This window comes from Pempheris klunzingeri, chromosome 12 (genome assembly GCF_042242105.1).
Source record: "Pempheris klunzingeri isolate RE-2024b chromosome 12, fPemKlu1.hap1, whole genome shotgun sequence".
In the NCBI taxonomy this organism is placed as follows: Eukaryota; Metazoa; Chordata; class Actinopteri; order Acropomatiformes; family Pempheridae; genus Pempheris; species Pempheris klunzingeri.
Genome location: NC_092023.1, coordinates 15,719,756 through 15,743,541, shown reverse-complemented (window position 1 = coordinate 15,743,541; position 23,786 = coordinate 15,719,756). Strand labels below are relative to the sequence as shown.

The 23,786-nt window shown below is 40.8% G+C and overlaps 1 protein-coding gene across 1 annotated transcript in view; it reads left to right on the top strand.

The window, feature by feature from the left end:
* The window catches only part of atrnl1a (attractin-like 1a), a 239,981-nt gene that overhangs the window by 20,365 nt on the left and 195,830 nt on the right, over positions 1–23,786 (top strand). The window contains exons 2-8 of the mRNA XM_070840582.1: positions 5,161–5,244; positions 8,395–8,508; positions 9,344–9,472; positions 11,971–12,179; positions 15,595–15,769; positions 16,919–17,006; positions 19,191–19,437. Of these exons, the coding sequence (XP_070696683.1) occupies positions 5,161–5,244; positions 8,395–8,508; positions 9,344–9,472; positions 11,971–12,179; positions 15,595–15,769; positions 16,919–17,006; positions 19,191–19,437 (1,046 nt within the window). The remainder of the gene's footprint in view (positions 1–5,160; positions 5,245–8,394; positions 8,509–9,343; positions 9,473–11,970; positions 12,180–15,594; positions 15,770–16,918; positions 17,007–19,190; positions 19,438–23,786) is intronic.

Here is a 23,786-nt window from a genome sequence, read left to right as displayed (position 1 = left end):
GTGTCTGTTTTATCTCCCTGCTCTCTCTGTCTCTTCTTCTCCTGCCTCTCTCATCTTTTTCTACTGTCATGCCTCCTCAGCCACCATCACCCCCTCATGTTTTTCTCGTGTGTGTGTGCATTGGACCCTGATTCTAGTCCTGTGGAATCTGTGAGAGATGTGACTTTGGCCTCATGGTGTGAACTCCTAGACTGTCTGCTTTCTCTGGTCATCATTTCTAACCTCAGCTGGCTGCAAGTGTGTGTGTGTGTGTGTAAGTGTCTTCTTCTATGTCAGACATTTTTAGGAGGATTAATGGGAGAGGCGTCTGGAGTGACAGTTTGTTGGGGCTGTAGGATGCCACTCCAGTCAGCTCCTCATAAACTATGAATGTGATCTACCTTTTGCATGTTTTCATAGATGGGCTGAGCTTCTCTGCATCGTCACTCTGCTCTGAAAGAGTGTTTCACATAACCAAGGAATATATGAGCCACCCCAAGGCTTTGTCCCAATTCTGTTCCTTAACCTAGTAAACTTCAATTGTAAGAGTTCCTCACACGTACCAGGATGCACTGTGGGTATTCCTCCCTGAAATCCTCTTCTGTAGACTCTCTTGGCGTTAGGGTTGGCGTTTACTGTTGGTGACAGACAGCTCAAAAAACGACAAAAACAAGTCCCCAAAAACGGCACACTGAAATTCATTGCGGCAGAAAGGCTGATGAGTAATTTGGGATCCAGCACAAACACTGAACGAGCATTCAAACTATCCAACATATAAGTGATCACTGTAACAGTCACTACTCAATAAGAATTAGCTGTAAAAAGGTATAAACAACCGAAAATGTCCAAAATGCACAGAAAGTGTGAACAGATAACAAACAACTAACAGAAAAATACCCTTGCGGCTAAATGTAAACACTAATAGTGAACATTAGAATAACTGACTAAAAAGAAGTGTTCATTGGAGGTTACTGTAGTTGGAGGCACTGGTGTTGATGGAGAGGTCGTGCCGTCATCTGCCCGTCCCCCTCACTGCTGTGTTTGGAGGCAACGCTGTTTGCTAGCCCAGGCTCTGGAGGGTCCCAGCCCGGCCATATCCTCTCCTCTGTCCTCAAGACGAATGCAGCAGCTGCAGCTTTGGTCTGTCTCTGCTGCTTTTCCCCTGGCTTGAATGAATAGAGCTGAATATCCAAGGCAGCCAAAACACTGTAAAACATATCCTCGTCCATAACTTCCTCTGCACTCGTATTTTTCGGATGTCACTGTTGCTGTTGGAAATGTAGGTAGTTACAATATAAGTGAGGAGGACAAGTTTTTGTGTTTTGGAACTAGAGCATGCCCCCTGGCTACCCAGAGTAGAAATCCAAGCTGAAATAACCTGAAATTCTTCCTGGTCACCACCTACATCAAATGACAGCGCTGGTGACCCGGACCAACAGATCTGCAGCAGGAGAATTCAGCTTTCTCGGCCAGTATAGCACGCACGGAGGTATTTACTGCTTCATTTGACTACATTTACCATCATCGCTGATGGGACATTCATATGAAAAGTGGCAAACTTTTCCTCTAATAACGCCACTGTAGTAATAAAACAGTACAGTAGACAATAGATCTTGTGAATATCCTCCCAGACATCTACTGCATTCATGCATCATCACCAGCAAGAAACTGTAAACGAGACTTTTCATCATCGTCAATGTGATCATCTTTTGAGTCAGGCGTTACAGCATCATGACATGAATATTTGTCTTCTAATCTGGGATTAGAGCCAGAGGATCAAACTGTGATCAGCAGGGACTGATATGAGAGATGGATAGAGGAATACATTGATGAAAAGCAAGATAGAAAAGGAAGAAGTGAGGAGAATGTGAGATGAAGGGCCTGAGGGTGGCCTTTTTCTTTATCTCTTTTTTTTTTTTTTGGTCTCCTTTCAGTTTCATGTGTCTGCATATGCGTGTTCTGTTTGCGCGTTTTATTGGCAGGATTTTTGCATTAACTGTGGCCTGTGTCCGGCTGTGCTGCAATCTGTTTGCTCTCCCTCTTTCTCTCTCATTACCGAGAAGCAGCACTTTTGGCCTGACACGCTCTTAATCTCATGCACTGACTGATGGTGGTGGTGGTGATGATGGTGGTATGCGTTTCTGCGTCCCAACTCAGAGGCTAGTTGACTCCCTTTCAGGTCCTTTCCAGGCAATTTCTTAAAGAACGATCCTATTATTTCACTATCTGGGCCAGAGTTAGATGGGGCGGTCAGATGTCGTTTACCCTCCCTCACATAATTACTCATTGTCCAAGAAGACTGAGTGCATGCACAACTATGGTGCCGTTGAGGTCCTTTCAGACAGCGGGCGGTTGCAGCCACCACCTCCGTTGTTTGCAGTGTAAATACGGCAGCAGCCATGCCACCAAGTTATGCAGCAGTGGTAAAGAAGCAGGGCAGCTCCCACTCTTGTAAACCTCAGTGGTTAAAAGACACTTCCAGTCAGTCAAATCTGAACCAGAAAGTTTTTCATTTTGATATTTGGCTTCATTTCCTTTTTCAAATACAGAGCAAAAGAGTGACCATTGCAGGATTAAATTTAATTCCCTGTTGCAAAGGAGTAGTTGAATATACAGTGTACACAGTAGTATATCTTGTTTAAATGTAGGAATACACTATGCGTGATTTAGCTCAAAGTCTTTGCTTCCCTAGATTTCAAATTTGATCCTTGAATATGTTCCATTTCATCTTGTAATTGGTTTTATCTTCATTCATCCCTATAAAGCACATTGTAGCTTGGCCTTTGAAAATTATTATTACAGACCAGAACACACAATAAAAACTAGTTTCACTCTGTGTTTTTTTTTTTTTTTTTTTATTCCTCTTGCTCCCCGTCTGGTCTGGCAGCGTGCCAGTGTGACCACAGAGCCCACAGTGACGCTGCAGACTTAGATAATGAAGACACACACACACACATACACACACACACACACACACACAGTAACATACTGTCCGACCCGAGGCAGGCTGCGATGTCTTCAGTGCCTGTGACGCCCACGTCTAATGTGTGACGGTGTGTTTGTGTATTTTGCGCGTCTCCATTTTCACCTTCTCGCTGGGATTACTTTGATTGGCAGGTGTGACCGATGTTTACCACGCACATGCATACACTCACATCAACTTTGTGGTTATTACAATTGCCATCGTGAATATGCTATGTTGCAGTCACTATGGCAACAGTAACATGCACCGTCTTACCTTGACATGAGTGGGAAGTGTTTTATCTGCTCCCAGGAATAATATTTTCCTTCATTCAAGACTCACTGTGGGACACTTGTAATCCCTGCTGGCTGAGAACATGTATTTGCATATTTCTAATATATTGATACTTTTATGTCTATATCTGACACTACAGGATAGAGTTGTTTTCAGAAATACTGGGTAAACTAGCATGATATAAGGAAAGACCAAAGGAGATCACACATTAGTTATAACTGAAAATGCTTATTTTTAGCCAACTGAGAGAGAAAATAGCCTACATTAACCCAAAGTTAAATAATGTAAGGTTGGCTGCATACTATATCAGTGGTGTCTGTTATGCATGAGTGAGGCTGTTGTCCATTTGGCCATTCTGGTGAGCCATAAGTTACGCAGCAGCAAGGGCAGGGAAATCTACTCAAATGGAGTGCAGGGTACACATGGTGCAGCGAGTGTTGGGCCTCTGTCATATTGTAGCAGGTCGTGTGGCTGACGCTGTGGCGACACTTCTTGTAGAGGAGGATTTCAATGAGGTGAAGTAAAAACAGTAAAGTATCAGGAAGAGCAACATAAAAAACATGTATGGGAAATGCATGTATTTGATTTCTTGATGAATCTCTGGTTTGAATCCTGTGTGTGTGTGTGTGTGTGTGTGTGTGTGTGTGTGTGTGTGTGTGTGTGTGTGTGTGTGTGTGTGTGTGTGTGTGTGTGTGTGTGTGTGTGTGTGTGTGTGTGTGTGTGTGTGTGTGTGTGTGTGTGTGTGTGTGTGTGTGGAACTCGAACCAGGAAACAGTCAGCTTTGCTGGCAAAAAAAGTAACAACATTTTACTTGCTCTTAAACCACAAATCTGTGTTTTTGAATTTCTGATTTTCTATTGATTGATCAAACACAATATATTGTGTTAATTAGTGAGCTACAGAGTTGCTGCTGAGCTATGGAGGGCTGTTGTTATGGCTAGCTGTTTCCCTTACTGTATGTATTTATGCTAACCTAGGATTATCACCCCTGGTTCTTGTTCAATACTAACAAAATGAGACAAATACTATTTGTTTAAAGTAAATTAGCAATGCTAAACCATATATTCATTCATCCTTCCATCCCTTTATACATCATGATGCATATTTCCAAAAGCATTGCCGTGCTGCATAGAAAAGTAGTAAATAAAATGTACATGTACAACAGAATGAATAAAGAAATACATTTTTTAACTTAAACTGCCACATTTCGATGTTCCTAACAACCCTCTATGCCGATGTTGGGTGCCACGTAGAAGTCTGATAAGCATCATCTATCATCTTTTTAGCACCAGTATTAATCAGAATTTGACACAGAACTTGAGTTTTCGAAATTGTTGAATATGCCAAAGGGAACAGAAAATCATTTGAAACTGCTAACTGAAAGTTGTTTTTCATAAAATTTAAATTTTCCAATGTGTTATCATGTGGTCAACCAAAGACATTGAAGCCATTCTATTTAAAATTGCGTTGCTATTTGAAAAAAAAAAAAAAAAAAAAGTTTGTTTTTTTTCAGATGATGGAATTCTTTTTTTGGAATAAACCTCTGCTTTGTGGCCAGTTTCCTACAAATTAAATAGCATAAACTGCGGCCAAAACACTCTGGTAGCTTCCTGTTGACTCTCTCTACATCTGAGGATACATCTGTAGGAATGCGTCATGTTTGATCTAGGGGCAGTAAATCAAACATTATCAGCCACGTCCCATGATCTGACTGACGGAAACCCTCCTTGCTATAAGAATGGACCTCTTTGTTTAAGGGCGGTCACAAGCTGAAATTTTGAGAAGCAGTAGTTTCAACTCCAAAGAAACAGGCCGCAAAAAACTGCAACCTCTCAATTTGTTGTGTTGTTGTTTGTTGTCAAGCGTTGAAAGTGCTAAATATCAGACTAACCTTGTCTTTCTCCCCTCTGTATGTCTTCCTACAGGTTAACAGACCTGTCAGGCTTCCTCACAGATGGACCAGTAAACTATAAGTACAAGACCAAATGCACTTGGCTAATAGAAGGATAGTAAGTATCCCTAAGTTTTTTCATCTCCTCCTATCATCATTTATCTTACTTAGTTCCACTTGGTTAAAAACTGTGAATGTTTTTTCTGTCTGACTTCGGGGTTCCAGATAAGAGTTTGTCTTATTGTGCTTCCAGAGTTGCTATGTGCCCAGTAACTGCTCAGAGAGCCATTCTGCACCAAATTAATGCACACAGTGATAAGAATGTAATTGTATGTTAAGTGCTGAGTCCATTGTGTTCTAATGTTGTTGACATGCTGTGCCTGCTTGCACTGATTTGTTAGGTATCCAATGTTATACAGCCCTGTAACAGTCAGGAACAGAATGACAGAACTAGTTATTTTCTATCACATCTGGAAACAATGCATCGACTGCATAGAGCCGCCTCTTCAATAGTCTCTGTATCCTTGGGGATGCTAGATCGGTTTTTGGCGAATGCTGAAGATGCTCATTATTTCCATGGGAAATATTGAAGGACCCAGTAAAATACTGGAAAAGGTGATTGGGAATATTTTTAGCTAAGTGAGAAGCATTTCTCAAGGAATGTCATGGATTAAATAGCCCAAAATGCCAAACCACAAATTTGCCTCAAAGGACCCAAACGAGGTCTGTCATATATCAGATTTTCATCACGTGATTATCATGGCCAAAAGAATTCCTGATAATTCATGACATTATTGTGATATCTATAGAGAGCTGGAAATGGTAATAATAATGATGCTGTTGTCAGTCAAATTCATCTTTACTTTGTTTATTGTTCAATTTGTGTCTTTTTTGGAAAATGAATCATACTCAAAATAACCGTAACTGTACAAAAGCGTCCAGAAAAAGCAATGGATAGTGGAAAGGCAACCAGGTGAACTGCTAAACAAAAAGTCCACAAGGCCGAACATCTGCTGTCAATGCAATTTCAACTGAAACACAATCCACCCCCCCCTGTGGGGAGCAGGGGGGCAGAGAGTTTGTGTGAAGCCACAGTCTGACAACTAACCGCTCTGATATAGACCACTTTGGCAATTCGTCATCCAGAATAGGGTCTCATCGTCACGCAAACAATCCCTTGTCCCGCATAGACAGTAACAGCGTCCACACTTTAATAAGCCAATTAAAACTAACGAAATGCCAAGAGATGCTGTGGAGTTGGTTGCACCAAGAATAAATCTCACATTGCTGCTCTCTGATTTGACGTTTGCCAACCTGGAGGCTCTGGAGGTAAAAATAGGTGTCCTGATAGGCCACCTCAGGCCACTGAGCTTTAGGGTTACCGACGTACATTAACACACCAGCCTGATGGTGGAAAATGAAGGGACGTGACTGAAAGTGGATCAAATGAATCTTTTCGGTGCATTTTGTGCTTTCTAGGTCAAGCGAAGCGGATGTATATTTGCCTGACGTGGTGTTTTCAGGTCATTTAGAAAGTAATTCCATTCTGATGGTTTTCTATTAGCTTTGCTTTGTACCGCTCTTTTACATTGAAGTCTATGGCGAGTGTTGTTTCTTTTTTTTTCCCCAGAAAGGGACGGGGCAAGCTGAAGTTCCCGTATGTGCAGAAGTGATCTACACTGTGATTTATACCATAGTCTGGGTGAATACTCAATTCTGATTGGCTGCAGGGCGTCTATTAAAATGTGATATATGACACCTGCTAAGTAGTTCCGGTGAAATTGTCTGTTAATTATTACAGACTAAGCACTGGCTACATAAAATGAGTAACCATAGCAATAGAGACGCAGTCAAAGCCTCTGTTTATAATTTAATGCAACACATTAACAAGCAAATTGTTTCCAACAATGAGCGTAATGCTCATTCTCTGAACACCACAGGATGGAGGCTGCAACACACAAGCTGCAGGAAGTACACTGTCCCTCTGAACTCACTGAAACTTTTTAATCACATCATTACAAAATGATCGCGTCACTGAGCAGTTCACACATTAATGAACATCGCTCATAAGAGCGAGCCCGTGACTGTGATTTTCAAAAATTGTCAGTGAGCGTAAAATCACCACGGCATAAGCCATCATCTCACATCCCACATCCCACATTCTACTCTGTCTGCTTCAGGCTGCAGCAGACCGTATGGTTACACTTGGCCTTTCAGTTGTTTTATGAAAATCTTGATATTGATTTGAGAACAAAGACGTGGCTGGTTAGCTGGCTAGTCTTTTTAAACATCCTGTCAAATTATATTTACTATCTGTCAACCGTACGCAGTGTTATTTAATTTGCAGATATTTATCTGTCAGTTTGCTTTTACAGGGAAGACAACAAGTGTTACTGAGCTTCACAGGCCTTTTGTTCAAAGTACAGTCAGATCCTCTTTATTGACAGAGGGTGGTCTGGCTACACTAAAATGAAGTACACTGAAAGGATCTTTACAAGTTGGTTATGATGGCAACTTTTGGATCATTTGGATTATCTGTTCTTCCGCATTGCTATTGCTATTTGGTGTTGATATTCATGCTACCCAGAGAATGATTTTTGCTGATTTTATTGATGCCGTGGCAGTGGTAGTGCTGCCGTCTGGTCAAAATTGACCAGTTTACCAAAACTTTGGTCCAACATTGATGACAGTATCCATGAAATTACTCACACACATTCACAAGTCCAAGGAGATAAATCTTTGTAGGATTTCTTTTTGCCCTCCTTCCCACTTTTAGCCCCACTACTAGTCGGGATCTAAGAATAGCAAAATTATTATTATTACATTTCTAAATTTCTAAATAATAATAAATTATTAAATTTCATTTCAGCGTTTATCTAAACTCCTAACTTGAGTCGAAAATGCACATATGGCATACTGTGATCAAAGATCTGGTCTTTACCCAGGGTTCTCTCAGACTGCAGCACATACAGATTTCTCAAAACAGGGAAAAGAGCTTTGAACCCAGAATACTGATCATTAGTGTGTACTATATGTAAGCCAATTTGAGCATGTAGGAGACTTGTACTAAAGGACTATTAAAGGACACTTTTCATAATGACTTCAGTCTTTCAAACATTTCATCAATTTGTGATGAGACTTCATAATGGTGGAGACACATTTCAATAGTAAGAATGAGGATGTTGATGATACAGGCCAATGACATGCGGCAAATGTATTTATGCCTTTCTATTGTGTGTTCTGTCTCCTCTCTTTCCCTGTCTCCCAGTCCCAATGCAGTGCTCCGGCTTCGCTTCAATCACTTTGCCACAGAGTGCAGCTGGGACCACATGTACGTCTATGATGGAGACTCCATTTACGCCCCTTTGATTGCTGTCTTCAGGTGAGCGTCTGCTTTTCTGAATGGAAAAAGCTTTGGGGGGGTGGGGGGTGGGGGGGGATATGGAAATGACTCAGGTAGCCTTTGGCACGGCTTCAAAAGCTCCAACAGATTTCCACTTATGCAGTCAAATGATTCCATGTACGGGCAAACAAAAGGCCTTCCAATTACCATCGTACAACAATAAAACTATTGCGGAAAGCAAATATTGCATTTCCTCACATTAGCCCTGAATACCACTTATTCTTTAGAGCTTTGTGTCATATTTTTCCTTTTGCTCTAAATCTTTAAATGCATGGGTGGCACTGTTTTATATGACACAAATTCATTAAAAACAATAATACCACATTAATTTCCCAACCTCCCAATTTCTTTCCTTATCTGATATTTGAATTCACAAAGCCTAGACTAGTGTAGGATTATTACCTACAATAAATAAGCTTACATTGTTCAACATAGACGGATGTATTCATGTGCTGGAAAAATACTTTGCAACAGGGAGGCTTTGACTCAGATTCATTATGGACGAAGGGACGTTTGCAGTGCATTGCATTTATTTAAAGAGACAGGCCAACCATATAAGAACCCCCCTCCCACTGTACAACTTCATCAGACAAATAAGAATGAAATTCATAAATTCATTGTGACCTTGCAGTGAACTGTTGTTTGACTTTTAATCATTTTTAGTGAGGTCTGCAATTCCTGAAATTGTGTCCTTTTTATCTTATTATCTTATTTGATCTTAACATTTCAAAATGTTTTTTTTTTAATTATCATTACTTTTGTTGAGAGGGACTGTCTGTCTTCCTCTGTCTCTCTCTTTCTGTGTCTTTCTCAGTGGTCTTGTCGTACCAGAGACCAGAGGAAATGAGACTGTCCCAGAGGTGGTGACAATGTCCGGCTACGCTCTGCTGCACTTCTTCAGCGATGCTGCCTACAACCTCACTGGCTTCAACATTGCCTACTCGTATGTCCCGATGTCAACCCTCCTTCCCTCTTTTCCGAAAATTATGCATTATGCCTGGCCCTTAGAGTCTAATGTAGTCAAACAGTTACAAATTATCTCCAAGAACAAGAACAAAGTTCGTTCTGGCCAGGACATTTCATACTTCACGAGAAACTCAAGTGCAGAACTCCTGGGAAGTCCGCGTCAGTGGAAAAGTGGGAATGACAATATTTCAGCCTTTCCGCGCCACGCCCACTTCAAATTTCTGCCCAATCACACAATAGTTCTTGGACACCACATGAGAAAAAAAGTTCTGTCCAGATGATGTGTCGAGAACAAGCTGTGAGAACTCCCAAACCTGGGCTTCGAGAAAAGAATGACGTCACTTTTCTCTCGTAGCCCTGAGAGAGAGAACAAATTTCTCTGTTCTTGCGGAGTATGTACAGGCCTTAGGGTCTGTACATACTCCGCATGACCAGAAATGTTGTCATTCCCCCGCGTGACGTGTGCTGCAGTGGGAGAGCCCTATGAGGACTTCCCAGGAATTCTGCACTTGAGTTTCTCGTGAAGTATGAAATGTCCTTGCCAGAACGAACTTTGTTCTTGTTCTTGCCACCTCGAGAAAACGAACACATTTCTCTGTTCTTGCGGAGTATGTATAGACCTTTAGTCTCTAAACCCTACTCAAAAGTCACATGCACAGTAGAGTAAAACAAAAATGTATTGTAGACATCGTAATGCTGTCTCCATCCTGTCACCACCTCTTACTCACAGCCACAAACCTGACCACTTTGTGCCAGCAATGATGGCCATGATGGAGAACTGAGTGATGGCAGGTTGGACACATGGGAGGAGTGAGGACAGTCACTGTACTGTCGTCACAGAGCATCTCTCAGCGCACTCACACACACACACACACACACACACACACACACACACACACAGTCGCACACACACACTGACAGGAGATAAAGGTTGTCATGACGACCCCTTGTCACAGCAGCAAACCAGCTTTTTGTATTAACAAAAAGATGATTTTCTCCCTCTGGTCTCCTTTTTTCCATCATGCTAGTTGATTCAGCATCTGTATTTATCTGATATTAAAGAGTACACCGTAATATTTAGAATATTAGTGTATCAATGCTGTTTGGTCACAAATTGTTTTTGTTATTTCCTTCATTTTCAGTCTCTTTTGTGTCTTTTTCTTTGTGTCTTTCTAGTTTAATTTCTGTTTTCTCTCTGTTCCATCTCTTTTGTATGTATCATGGTTCCTTGAGACATTACTGAGGCATTAATTGGCAGACGCTTTTGTCCAAGAAGACTTGGTGCATTCAAACTCAATAGGAAAAAGAGGTGGATGTTCTAAAAAATTGGATGTGCATCCCTAGCAAACAAATAACATCTAACAGCTCTTTGGTGCTTTTCTTGTTCTCAGGTTCATATTATATTTTGGGTCCAATACTCTACATTTTATTGATGAACAGGGAATAATCCACAATGGGTTGTGGAATGACGCATAGTGTGAAGGCTAATTTATCTATACAGAATGCATTATTTCTCATAACCACATGGGGTCGGAGAGCAATTTACTACTTTAAATTTTGAGTCTTGTGCCAAATTCAACCTTTTTCCTACTTTAAAATACTTTTAACGATTAATTCTCACTGGTCAAACCAACCAAACCCCAGGTTGAATTGACTACAAACACACTGGTGTGATAGTTAAAACAGAAGTGGCCATGGTATGACTGCAATAATACTCTGAGGTGTACATAGGAAATTCCTCCTCCAAATTCATTATTTTGGCACATCAAGACTGTTTGCTTTTACGCTTTCAGCAGACATGGAGTTGTGGTTTGAATGGAAGTCCAACATTCACCCTCCTTTATGCTCTGGTTTAGTTTCCACCACCTCTGTTAGATATCTGGCACCTAAGCTGCTGTTAGATGTTCACAAGTTTGTTTAAGAGTTATAGCGTTGAATTCTAATTTTATCTGTCCGCCTTTTGGTGCTGGGATGCAGTGTGCAGAGAGTTTATTAGAGCATATTTGCTGAAAAGTGCTACATGCTGTGTCTGGAAATGTGGTAAATGAGAGTGCTGAGACTGAACCATACAGGGAATATGTGCTAAAACTAGAACTATCAGCTAAAAGAGGGTAAACAGCTACTCAAAGCTACAGAGTTGGTGATAATTTTCAGTGGGTTCAGCACTACACTTCCAGCCATGTTACCCATAGTCTTTTAATCCACTGTTAAAATGAAAATACGGATATACTGGAGCTTAATTTTTATTTTTTCTTTCTTAACTGACAAATTTATGTTTTCTTTGTAGAAATGCATAAAGAAGAGAAATCGTCACTCTGTAGTTGCCAATGTACTACTTTAATTAGGCATTCACAGTATGTCCAAGCTACAGTACAGTAATATCTGGCCAGTCACAACCAAGTTTTCTCTCTGCCCATGATACTGTACGACCTTGAAGAACTTCCTCCACATCTTGTCTAACCGTGTCTCCCTCAGGATAAACTCTTGTCCCAACAACTGCTCGGGCCACGGCAGATGCAGCACAGCGAACTCCGTCTCCGGTCGTGTGTACTGTGAGTGTGAGGAGTACTGGAAAGGAGAGGCCTGCGACATCCCGTACTGCAGGGATAACTGTGGCAGCCCGGACCACGGCTACTGTGACCTGACCGGAGAAAAGCTCTGTGTCTGCAACGACAGCTGGCAAGGTAAACGAACACACCAACTGGAGAGGAAACTGAAATCTATCAGGGAAATTAAAACGGATAACACGGATGACCGAAGAGGTTTGTTGAGAAACTTTTTTTTCCCTCATTGAACTTGGCCAGAAAAAACGAGTTGTGATTTATTAGCGTGTAGCTGATGGACTTTGAGAGATAGGGGAGAAAGATGATGGTTAGAATTAGAGGGCAGGAAAGGGCTGGAGATCCATGCGTTATATCTGAACTACCTCATTTATTATGATTATTTATGACCGTGTCAATGATCCTAATGAGCAGTGATGTACTGAGTTTGGTTAAAATGTTTTCTTTAGATGTTCAGGTTACATAAACTATTGTTTCAGTATTTGCTGACTGTATTGTAAGTTGTAATGAGGACAAACTTCACATTGAAGTGTTGTCATTGAAATGCCTTTACATTTCAACTTAATTTAGCCTGGTTTTATGGTGTTTTTAGGTGCTTGGATGCGTAAGTGTTTGGTGTTTCAATGCTTATAGGGATGTTATGGGCAACATTTTGTCATATGTCATTGCTGCATCTTCGCGTAATTACTCTGATTACCACAAATGAAGCCAGTGCCAGCGTTATTTATTCTCAAAAGAAATATCACATTTCCCATGGTGCCTGTAATGAAGAGGATCTTTTGGATCTGTTCATTATTAACGTGAAAAGTAGGAAACAGACAAAAGAAGGAGATTTAAAAGCACGACAGCAACTTTTTTGATACATGGCACAGTGGCGGACTGGAAATTATTTTACACTCATGTACTTCAAAGAATCTGTGTATTTGATGCAAATCAGAAAAGGTCTAGCCAAAAATGTGTATATACATTCCTCAGAAATTGGCTCAATAGTTGAAGGCAGTTATACTGATATTCCAATATTATTGTGATTGTGTCCATGAAGAATCCTCAGATAGTGAAAGCGTTATAAGTTGTGACCAATTTCATCAATACAACACTCTGGTATTCCCTACAAACTGAGTTCCCCCCCAAAGCAATGCAGAACTAATGTTATCTCATGCCATTATTATATTGATATTCTTATTATAACCCCACCAGTCATTTCATTTCAGTGAGTTTAGATTAGCTGGTGAAGAGCTGCCCCCTCCTGGATTAATGGTGTAAATACAAGTAGAAACAGTGAAACCACTTTCTTCTCTTAAAATATTAATTTCTATCAGCAGACATCTATAGGAATCTTTATGAGGTTGGATGAGCTAAAAAATCTGCATAATCTGTGTCTAAAAAATTAACACTGACAATGAAAAACTAATAATTGTATGTTTTTGAAGCAAATTCTTTTGAATTCATTATTTAAAATGATTACATTGACCAAGATACTTTTTGTTTGAAATTAAAACTCTAATGACTCTTAATTATTCCTCTGATAACATTTGGAGACCTTTACACGGAAAATAATCACTGTAAACACTCACAATCATCCCAAAAACAAAAACAATGAAGTGATGAACCTTTTCAATTAAACAGATTATTTATATATCAACAGATTAAGTGTGTTTAGTTGTAGTAACTACAGTGACCAGCATTGTGAGAGTGACTGCAGTAAGTAAATGTACTAATATTTGTCTAAAGGACACTAATTCAAGTAATTAATCAAAATGCAACACACTCTGTGAGCAGACAAACAGAGACCCTGTTCAGTCCCACATCGGACCAAATTATTAAAGTTATTCCAGCTGAGTGTTGATCGATGTTGATCAATGTACTTTCATCCAACTGATCTGTCCCCCTACTTCTTAATAAAGGGAAATCTTTTTAGTGTTGTTTGCCTGTTAGTCATTGAGTTTATTAATAATTGTAACATGTATTTTTCTAGCAAAACTGAGCCACAGATCAGGTTTGTTATTTGTGTTTTATTTCTGTTGCATTTAAAAAAAACTATTTGCACCTGGGCGTCGGTGCATTTGAATTGTTATTTTATTCCAAACCAGGTTATTTTCAAAACCCCGTCTGGCTATTTGCACCTGGGTGCATTTTCAAAATGTGCACATTACATTTTCACCCAGCAAACTCATATTGGGCAGTTTTTTTTTGTTTCTAGTCTTTTCAAACAATAATCAAATATCAATTTGTTGAATTGAATTGTTTGATTTACGATTTCAAACCCAGAACAGATTCAATAATAACATTAAAACTAACATAGTAACACTAATAATGTGCCGTAAAGATTTAAATGACATTTAAAAGGGCTGAATCAGACCTCAGTATGTGATAACTGACCAGTAATTCATAAAACAAGCCAAAAGTCAAGACATGAGATGTGTGTGTCAGTGGGGTAATGAGTCAGTCATGCAGCGTCCCAGCAGCCATCCATACACAGACGGGGGCTAATAAAGGTGCCGGTCACCATAGCAACTGCCCCTATGTTTTTGTGTTAATGAAAAGAGCATGTTCTGCCATTTGTCCTTCTCTTCTCCCCCTCTGTGCCTCATTTCTCCTCTTCCCACTATCCACTGGAAGAAAAGTGGATTTGAATGAATGGTTTTTATTCGTTTCTTCTCCCTGTGTCATTTGTTATCTGATAAAACATTAATCTGCCCCTACTGCCCCATTAGAAAACCTCAGATGACTGTAGCGTCTTTGACTTCCCCATTGGAGCAGAGAGGTCAACGGACCACACTCACTATGGATGGATTTTTTTCGCCCTATCTAATTCCATTCCTTTGCTAATTATGACAAAATTTCACAAAAATGCTTAACGTGATAAGCGTCCTTCTGCCTGCCCATCCATCCATCTGTCACCTTCTCGTGAACGCAAACCTCAGGAACCATGAAGGACTTTAGTACAAACATCAACTTGGACTCGAGGATGAACTGATTAGATTTTGGTGGTCAAAGGTCAAAGGTCACTGAGCTCACAAAAAAAATTTTTGGCCTTAAATCAAGGATTTATACACTAATCATGACAACATTTCAGACAAGTGTCTAATAGGATAAAATAATGAAATGGTGACATATCACAATATCTTTGACCTTTTTGATATGGAATGAGTTAGTTAGTTTGATACTTTTACTGCCGGCAAAGTAAAATTGTTAAATGCCTTTCCCAATACTTCCACTTTAAAACAAGAAATGTTAAATAACATGTTTTGATCATCACTCATCATGTTTCTGTGTCTTTTGATGGCTGTAGTTTAACCAAGTTCGTGGCCACGTTGAGTTGACTTTAATAAATAAAAGATTAACTTTTGGTAATTAAACCTGCATCCTATTTTTATAAAATATTTTGGGTCGACTCGTTCCAAAACCCATTATTCGCCATTTACACAAGATATATAAAAAATACAGCCTGGGTGTAGATATACTGAAGTACCGCTTATTTTAAACTAAGTGACTTTACTTCGATAAAATTTGTCTTTCCTCCCTCTCTCTGTCTCAGGTCCAGACTGCCTTCTGTCTGTTCCCTCCACCGAGGCCTTTTGGATGCTGCCAAGCGTCAAACCATCTGCTCAGTCTCTGGGTCGGGCGTCCCATCAGGCTGTGGTGCACTCTGGACTGATGTGGGTGGTGGGAGGCTACTCGTTCAACTACTCCAACTACCACATGGTTCTGAAGTAAGCGGCACCAATCTGACTCTACAAGTGTCTGCTGTGATCTGAGAGGTTTAGATCAAGCTCAGAGGAAACCTTACTGCCAAAAAAAAAAAAAACATCACCAAGACATTTCTTTTGGTAATGATAGGCAGTGGCCGCCTCTCACAGCAGATATTTTGGCATGTCGCAGCAGCCAAAGCAAAGGTGTAATTTATAACATTAGTAATGAGTGCATTCCAGTTAGATGACACAGTACCAGGATATTGTGATTGCTGCTCACTGGCATTCCTCACCAGGACAATTAATGGAACTGAGCCTTAGTTAATTCAGTTTGTTTCACCTCCGTGTCCTATTATGACAAGTCGACTGTAGAAAAAAAAAAAACATTATAGATCCTTCTCATAGCAGACTGTTTGAGTCTGCGAACACAGTAGTAACGTATAGGCTTATATTTACATTTGGCTGCATCCCACTGAGCTCCAGGTCATAGGCCATGGTGTTGTTCATGCTGGCTTACTGCATGTGCACACCTAAATGGAATTGAGCCATCAACCCTTTCATGCATGACTTATGATAACCTCAGTCAGTGTTTTTATTCATCTTTAGGCATGAAAAACAAGGTTTGAACTTTATTTTAAGAAATATTTACATACCCAGTAGTTGAAATATAGCCAGTGATGCATGATGCACAATTCAGTGGACATGTGATTAATCATAATTTCCTCCAAAAATATAAAATCAATACTTTAGCAATTGCATGACTCCTTAGATGTTACTTGATGAGACCATATTTTTCTTACCTTCAAGGGGAAAAAATGAGCAACTTGGTGTTTCTGGCTGTCTGTCGACCATCTTGGTTTTACTCTTCTTTTTTTTTTTTCCCCGCTTGCAAAGGCTTCCCACTGGGTAGCAGTGTATGAGATGATGCAATAGCATCCACTGCAGTGGCTGATGTGCAACTATGCCATCAAAACTCGTGCACATACAAGAAAACAGCTTTTGAATAGCTATACACTGTAAATTGTAGCACCAATCATAAGGACACACTTAATTAGGTTTTGGTGTCAGTCAGCAAATATCAAGTATCATGCAAACTGGAGTGCAGATGTTTCCGACCGTCACCGTTGAAGTTTTCCCTCTGTTTCTCTTTTGACTCGTATCTCTCTACAGCTACAACCTAGAGACTAGTACGTGGGATGTGGTGCCTGTCAGCAGCGGCCCTCTCTACAGATACGGTCACTCACTGGCTCTGTACCAGGTAATACAGCTGTGGCTGCTACGTCGCACGGACGCTAAAGACAAAAGTGGTCTGAGGCAGTAGATTATGAAGATGCAGTGCTGTGTATTTGGTGCGCCCGTGTCAGGTGAACAGAAATACAATGCAATCAAGTTTGTAATTTGCACCGAACTCGTCCATTCACAAACACATAGACACACTTGTACAAGTCTAAACTCAGGCCACACTCTAGACAATCAAACTGCAAAATTCAGTGTTTATCCTACCATGTTTTGAGCTTTGAGCTGCTGTCTTGCTCAGTATCTGTGGCTCAAACAAAACATTATTACATATTGTATTACTAATATACATATTATTGTGATTTTGAATAACTATAATGTGGTATGTTTTGGTTTTATGGTTGTTATGTATGTTTTGAGTTGTAGAGTCTGGTGTGGAGGATGTACAGTACAGTATATCCTCCACCGGAACATTTTCAATAATTTAAAACACCTGCACAAGTCAACAGTACGCAGTCTGTAAAACATCTGTAGCCAATGAAACCACGCAATCTCAGTCCATACTACCTTTTAAAAGGTGCGTGTGTGTGTGTGTGTAGTCTGTGTGGGAGTTGTGTTGTTGTATCAGTAGATAGCTCGATGTTTGATCTCTAAATTCTGACAGCTTTACTTAATTAGCATTTATTTCTTCTTTTTTTTTTTACAAAATACTTTTAAGTTTTTTGCTATTGGTGAAAAAAACAATAAGCTATTTGAAGACATAATTGTCTGCTTGATAATATGTGTCTGTTTGACTGTGCGACATTTTATAAATGGATTAACTATTATTCAAAATATAATCCACAAATGACTCAAATAGAAAGCGTTACATCTATGACACATTTTTTTCGCAGTGAGACTGAAAAGCAAATGTTAATCCTTTTGGAAAACCGGCCGGTAATTTACTTGATCTTTTGAAGAAATAAGACCATCAGAAGCATCCACGTGTCCCGTGTAGATCAATCACCTCATAGGTCAGAGCATAAAATGATATGTCACTGTCTAAATACTGGGGCACATGCTTATTTTGTGAGGAAGAAGGACGGAGGGAGAATAAAGACGAATGTGTCTGTTCTGCTGTGATGACGTTGAGGTTTGATCCGGAGGAGGTCAGAGTGTCTGAATTTATGCACGCAGCTGTAATTCTTGCCGTGTTTACTGTACAGCTTCAACTTGAAACCCTCCTTGAAACACCGAGTGGGATGAAAGGAATGACTTCACTTCGTTGCTGTAGTTTGTCACCTGCTCAGGAAACCTCTTGAGCACAAAGCAGACATTTTATTTTTTGATCTTTGGGTGTAACGGAGACATCTGTTGCCTGCTGACTTTTCACCTCTCAGCGTTCAGCTTCATGCTGATATTTCAGGTGACTCCTTGTCCGACTTGATGTTTTTGAATGACATGCTGCAGGGCTGCACTGGTGAGGAGTAAAGAGCTTATTAGATCATGTTGGCTTAGCATTAGAGAGCTAAAACTGCTATTATCAATATTTCAAACAAGTTAAAAATTGAGCTTAAGAGGTGCTGGGAGGCACATTTTGTTATTAGTCTGAAACAGACCAGTGCTTTCTTCTTACTAAGCTAACAGGCTGCTGACCGAGTAATGATTTTCTGATCCACGCAAGAAAGTGAAGGAAGTGTATTTAATAACATTTCAAACTATTCCTTTAATGTACTCTGGGAAGAATAGCAGCCACATCAGGTGACACTAATGTGGGATCCTCTGAAATAATATATGTAATATTTCATATCAACTTTATGAAGTTACTTTCCTACCGCCTCCAAGTGGACAAAAAAATAAATAATGGTCTTTAAAAAAGGGTTTATGGTGTTATTTGAGCCATCAAGATGGTACAGGGCAAATATTTATACACAACATGTGTTCAGGAGAGACACAATGAATATGTTGGCTTCAGGTGTTAATTCTCCATTAATGATGGAACAGCAGCTGCAAGGAGGTTTTTCCACAGGTGGAGCTATGGCACACTGGCAGCAGCACGCACACTCACATATACAACAAAACATCTTCACATTGTTCTGATGTGCGAATCAAGAACTCTGTGATGAAACGTCAGACTCATCAGGCTCATACTCATCAGATTTTCTCAATCCTAAAACATTAAAAGCATCACACACTCGTCTCTCTCCTGGTTTTTCCCGCATTGTAGGACGACATCTTCATGTTTGGCGGGAAGCTGGAGGCGAAATCGGCCAACGTGACGGATGAGATGTGGGTGTTCAACATCCCCAGACGCACCTGGTCGCTGCGGCAACCAGTCCCACCTCCGCCCTACGCCCTGGAGGGGCACACCGCCCACGTGGTGCAGCTGGCTGGTGGTGAGCCCGTGATGCTGATCGTCTTTGGCTACTCGCCCGTCTACAGCTACGTCAACAAGGTCCAGGAGTACAACATCAGTAAGTGCACCTGCTGACTCAGCTGTCATCGATTCCTCTTTCTTTCTTTGCTGATTGTTTAATTTGCTTTTTATTGATGGAAGTCAAACACAGAGACTCGGCAAGCTGTTGACATTGTCCAGAGGCCTTGTTCAATCTTCATTCAGGTCTTTGGATTTCAATACACACACGCTGGGTCCTAATTGGTATTTTTAAAATCATTTGTGTCATTATTTGCATCTGTATTCTTAATTTGAGGATGGATTTGGCAAATTGGTTGTCATGGATACTACTCATATTGGGATTTTACCTCAATTAAATCATTGTTCTTCTTCAGTCCGTTTTTAGAAAAAGCACTATATTGCACATTAACAGTATAACAACACTTTGCTGCTGAAAGGGACGTTTACTAAAGCAAGTTTTCCACTTCAGATTTAGCTGCATGTGTACAATGAAAACACCACAAAAGCGCTCGTCATGTGATTAACATCACCATGTTACATCAGTCTTTACATGTTGAACACACGTATTATCTATGACGCGAGGCGACAAGTTCAAGTGACTGGTGAATTACATCTAAACAACCCCCTCCAAAACCTGAGAGAGCTCACGCAGCTCCAGGAGTTTCAGCCTCAGCTTCTTATATCAGGCAGGTGAATCAGAAGATCTGCACCTCAAACGGCTCTCCCCAAAAACTTCACATTAAAGGAACTACGTCTTCTTGTCTGTGAGCCGTATTTTCTGCAGCTTTTCTATTTCAAAGTTTTAACAGAAAGCAGAGGCCACCGTCACAGACGGCGCCTGAGTCAGGAGGATGTAATGTTCTGGTTGAGAAAGTGAAGACCTGCTGTGGAGCAAAGCTCTTCTCATTTCGAATGCTTTCATTTCATGTTCTCGTGCAAGAATTGTTGCAGCTGATTTTTTTTTTTTTTTTTCCAGTTTTGCTGCTGTTTTTAATTGTCTTTCTCTTAGATTAACTTAGTTTCAGTAACTTATTACTTATGCAGTAGCACATTTTGCACGTGCCACTCAGTCAGTGTCCAAGTATTTTCGGTGTTGTCTTGCACTTCCTGAAAAAAGGAATGTTTTATATTAGTATACCCTGTTCACATACTTTTAAACCTTTAATCCTACAGCATCAGTTTTTTTGTCAGTGGTTCGCTGCCAGCTTTGTGGCAACAGTTTGGGGAAGGCCCTTTCATGCTTCATCAGGACAATACCCCTGAGGACAAAGCCAGGCCTATAAACAAATGGCTTTCCCAATTGGTGAGGAAGAACTGGAACGCTGACTGCACACCAGCCCTATTACCACCCTCACTAATGCCTCTGTGGCTGAATGGGATTAAATCCCTGCAGCCAGGTTTCATAATCTGGTGGAAAACTTTCCCAGAGGAGTGGAGGCTGTTATTGCAACAGATTAATGCCCATGGTTTTGGAATGGTACGGTCGGCACACAGACGGTTGGAGTTGGCTGTCTTCCCGCTTGTGTGTTTTTACGTTTAGTGTGTGTTTCCCTGCTCAGCCGGTAGATGGGGCTGTCACACTGTGTTGTGAAGCAGCAGCTGGAGAGGAAAACACACACACACCTTCATTAGACACACAGCACAGACAGAGAGGCAAACGTGCAGCTATACAAAGCACACACACACACACACACACACACACACACACACACACACACACCCCAACACAGAGAGAGCAGTCATTAAGAAGAGGTGGCACCCAGGCCGGAGTGTCTAGGAGAAGACAATGATTAATGAATCCTCCACATTCCCTCACTCTCATACCTACCTTCCTGTCATCTGTTTTTTTTTTTTCTTTCTCTCTCTGTTTCTCATCCCTTCTTCCCTCCTTTCTTCTACACTCTCTCGTCCCCTGATCACGTCCCCCCCCCCTTCTTCGCCTCCTCCGTCTTTTCATTTCATCTGCTGGGCCTCTGTTGTGACCCCCCTCTGTCATCGCTCCTCCTCGGTCGCCGTCATGTCCTGCTCCTCTCCCTCACCTTTCCCTTCCTCCCCCTCCCCCTCCCCCCACCCCCTCCTCCTCTGTCTATCACTTTCATCTTTATCCACCACTATCTCTTCCTCCCTCCCCTCTCTCTCTGACAATGTCACAGCAGGAGTCTGCACCGAGCATCATTAGGCTTCAGAGCGAGCGACTAAGAGTCAGTGCAACCTGGAAGTGAACATAGGGGAGTAGAAGTGAAGTGTAAAATATGAGGTAAAAGGATTTAATGACCACTCAGAGAGGCAGGTTCGCAGCAATTAGCTGCTTGAGATGAGATAAGAGTTGACCCTCTACTTTCTTGTCTTCTCATCATAGGCCCCCCTCTCTCTATCTGTGTTTCTCTTGTTCTTTCTTTTTTTTTTTTAAATTTCTTTCTCTCTCGGCCTGTGTTCTGCTGACTATTTTTTTCTTGCCTTTTCTCTTTAATTTCTCAGTTCAATACAGTTCAGTGAAGCTTTCTTGGCGTGATGTTTTCATCACAAAATGTGTCCCCAAAGCAGCAGAGCCAGACCGCTACATGATTTTATGTGGCCAGTACCGATATATACAGTATTGTGCAAAAGTGCCATGTGTGAGGAAATGCTGTAAAGTAAGAATGCTTTCAAAAATATGAAATGTAATCGAAATATAATTTAAAAAAAATTGTCGATTGAGTGAACCTGTGTGAAAAATCTAAATCAAATCAATATTTGGCGTTACGTCCCTTTGCCTTCAAAACAGCATCAATTATTCCGGGCTCAGGATTTTGTAGGATCATAGTCGATGTATGATTAACCAGTTTTACCAAACAGGTGCTAATGACCAGTAATTTCATATGTAGGTTGAAATACAGTCATAGCTGAAACAGAAACAACTGTGTAGGAGACTTAAAACTTGGTGAGGAGAAGAGTGGGCTGTAGCAGAAGGCAGTTTGTTCACCTAAACCAGCGGTGTCCAAACTCCGGCCCGTGGTCCAACTTTCATTGGCCCGCAGGAAATTCTAAAAATGTATTGGAATACGGCCCACACATGGAACCCGCGCTGGACTGTATTGTACTTCTTAGTCTCACCACTAGGTGGAGTAACTGTCTTGAACGAGGCAGCTTCTCTATAAAATGAGTAATCGAAGAAGAAAGTTGCTACAGGTGACCCAAAATGGCAGAATTAAAGAAACGTAAGAGAGCAAGTGAGTGTAGAAAGTTTCAGACGCGGTGTGCGATGAGAGCACAGCTAATAACTAATGACGAGTGAGGATGTTTTTGAAGCTGGAGGGGGGGTGGGGGGGTGGGGGGGTGCTCTACCATTCTCATGTGCGCTGGCTAAGTCGTGGCTGTTTTATTCCCTGAGATCAGAAATCGAGCAGTTTTGAAGAGGGAAGGACCTCTTCATGAGCTCAGTGACCCTCTCTGGTCGGCATGTTTAGTGGATCTCACTGATCACCTGAAGCCCACTAATGGAAAGGCTGTTTTATTTTTGTTTTTCTTGAATCATATTCAGTTATCAAGCAGAATTTACCTACATTTGACTGATTTTGCCAACTTTAATCCACTAGAGGTGAGGCGATATACGTCACCTCTAGTGGATTAAAGTTAGCAATATAGCTCACTTCTAGTGAGTGGCCCAGCCCTTTGTATGTTTTACTGTATGTGGCCCTAAGTGAAAAAAGTTTGGACACCCCTGACCTAAACTATGTAGTGGAGACAGTTTTCTAAATGCCTTCTATACATAAAATTCTGCATTGCATTTTTGTACTGTAATTTCTTGTCAACATATATTCTCTTGCCTGTTCTGTTTAACCTTACTATTAATGGACACAACTTTTTTGCCCAGTTCTATAGAAGTATGGACTCCTGTCTTCACTTCCTCTGTGTCACATTGGGGATAGGATCATCTTTAACTCTTCTCCTTTCTCCTCTTCTGCCTCACCACTGTTTTCTATGGTGACCACTTTCAAAGACCAATTTGTGATCAGAGTTTGTTTTTCCTTAAAATATCTCATTATACAGGCTTTTAAATTTGGGTTCCTGTGATGCCAAGTGAAACGGTGTGTCTGTCTCTTTCTGTTGTGTCTTTTTCTGGCGTCCTTGTTTCCTATACTATACTATATTACTGCTGTAGCTAGTGAGCATAACATGGCCTCATATTGAGTCTGAATCTTTTAGAATTTTTCACAGCTCACTCTTATACAAAGACCCACAGTGTGAATTCTGACAATATGAATGTAAAATTACAGTCATACATACATACAAATAATGGGTGCATTCAGGTGCAGATTCTTGGTGCAGATTACTTTTGAAGTGAAACAAGAAATATACTAGTGTTCTGTCTAAGTGATTTTTAGTTTCTAGGGTCTCAGTTTTTGCAGTTTTTCCCTCTCTCTCCTC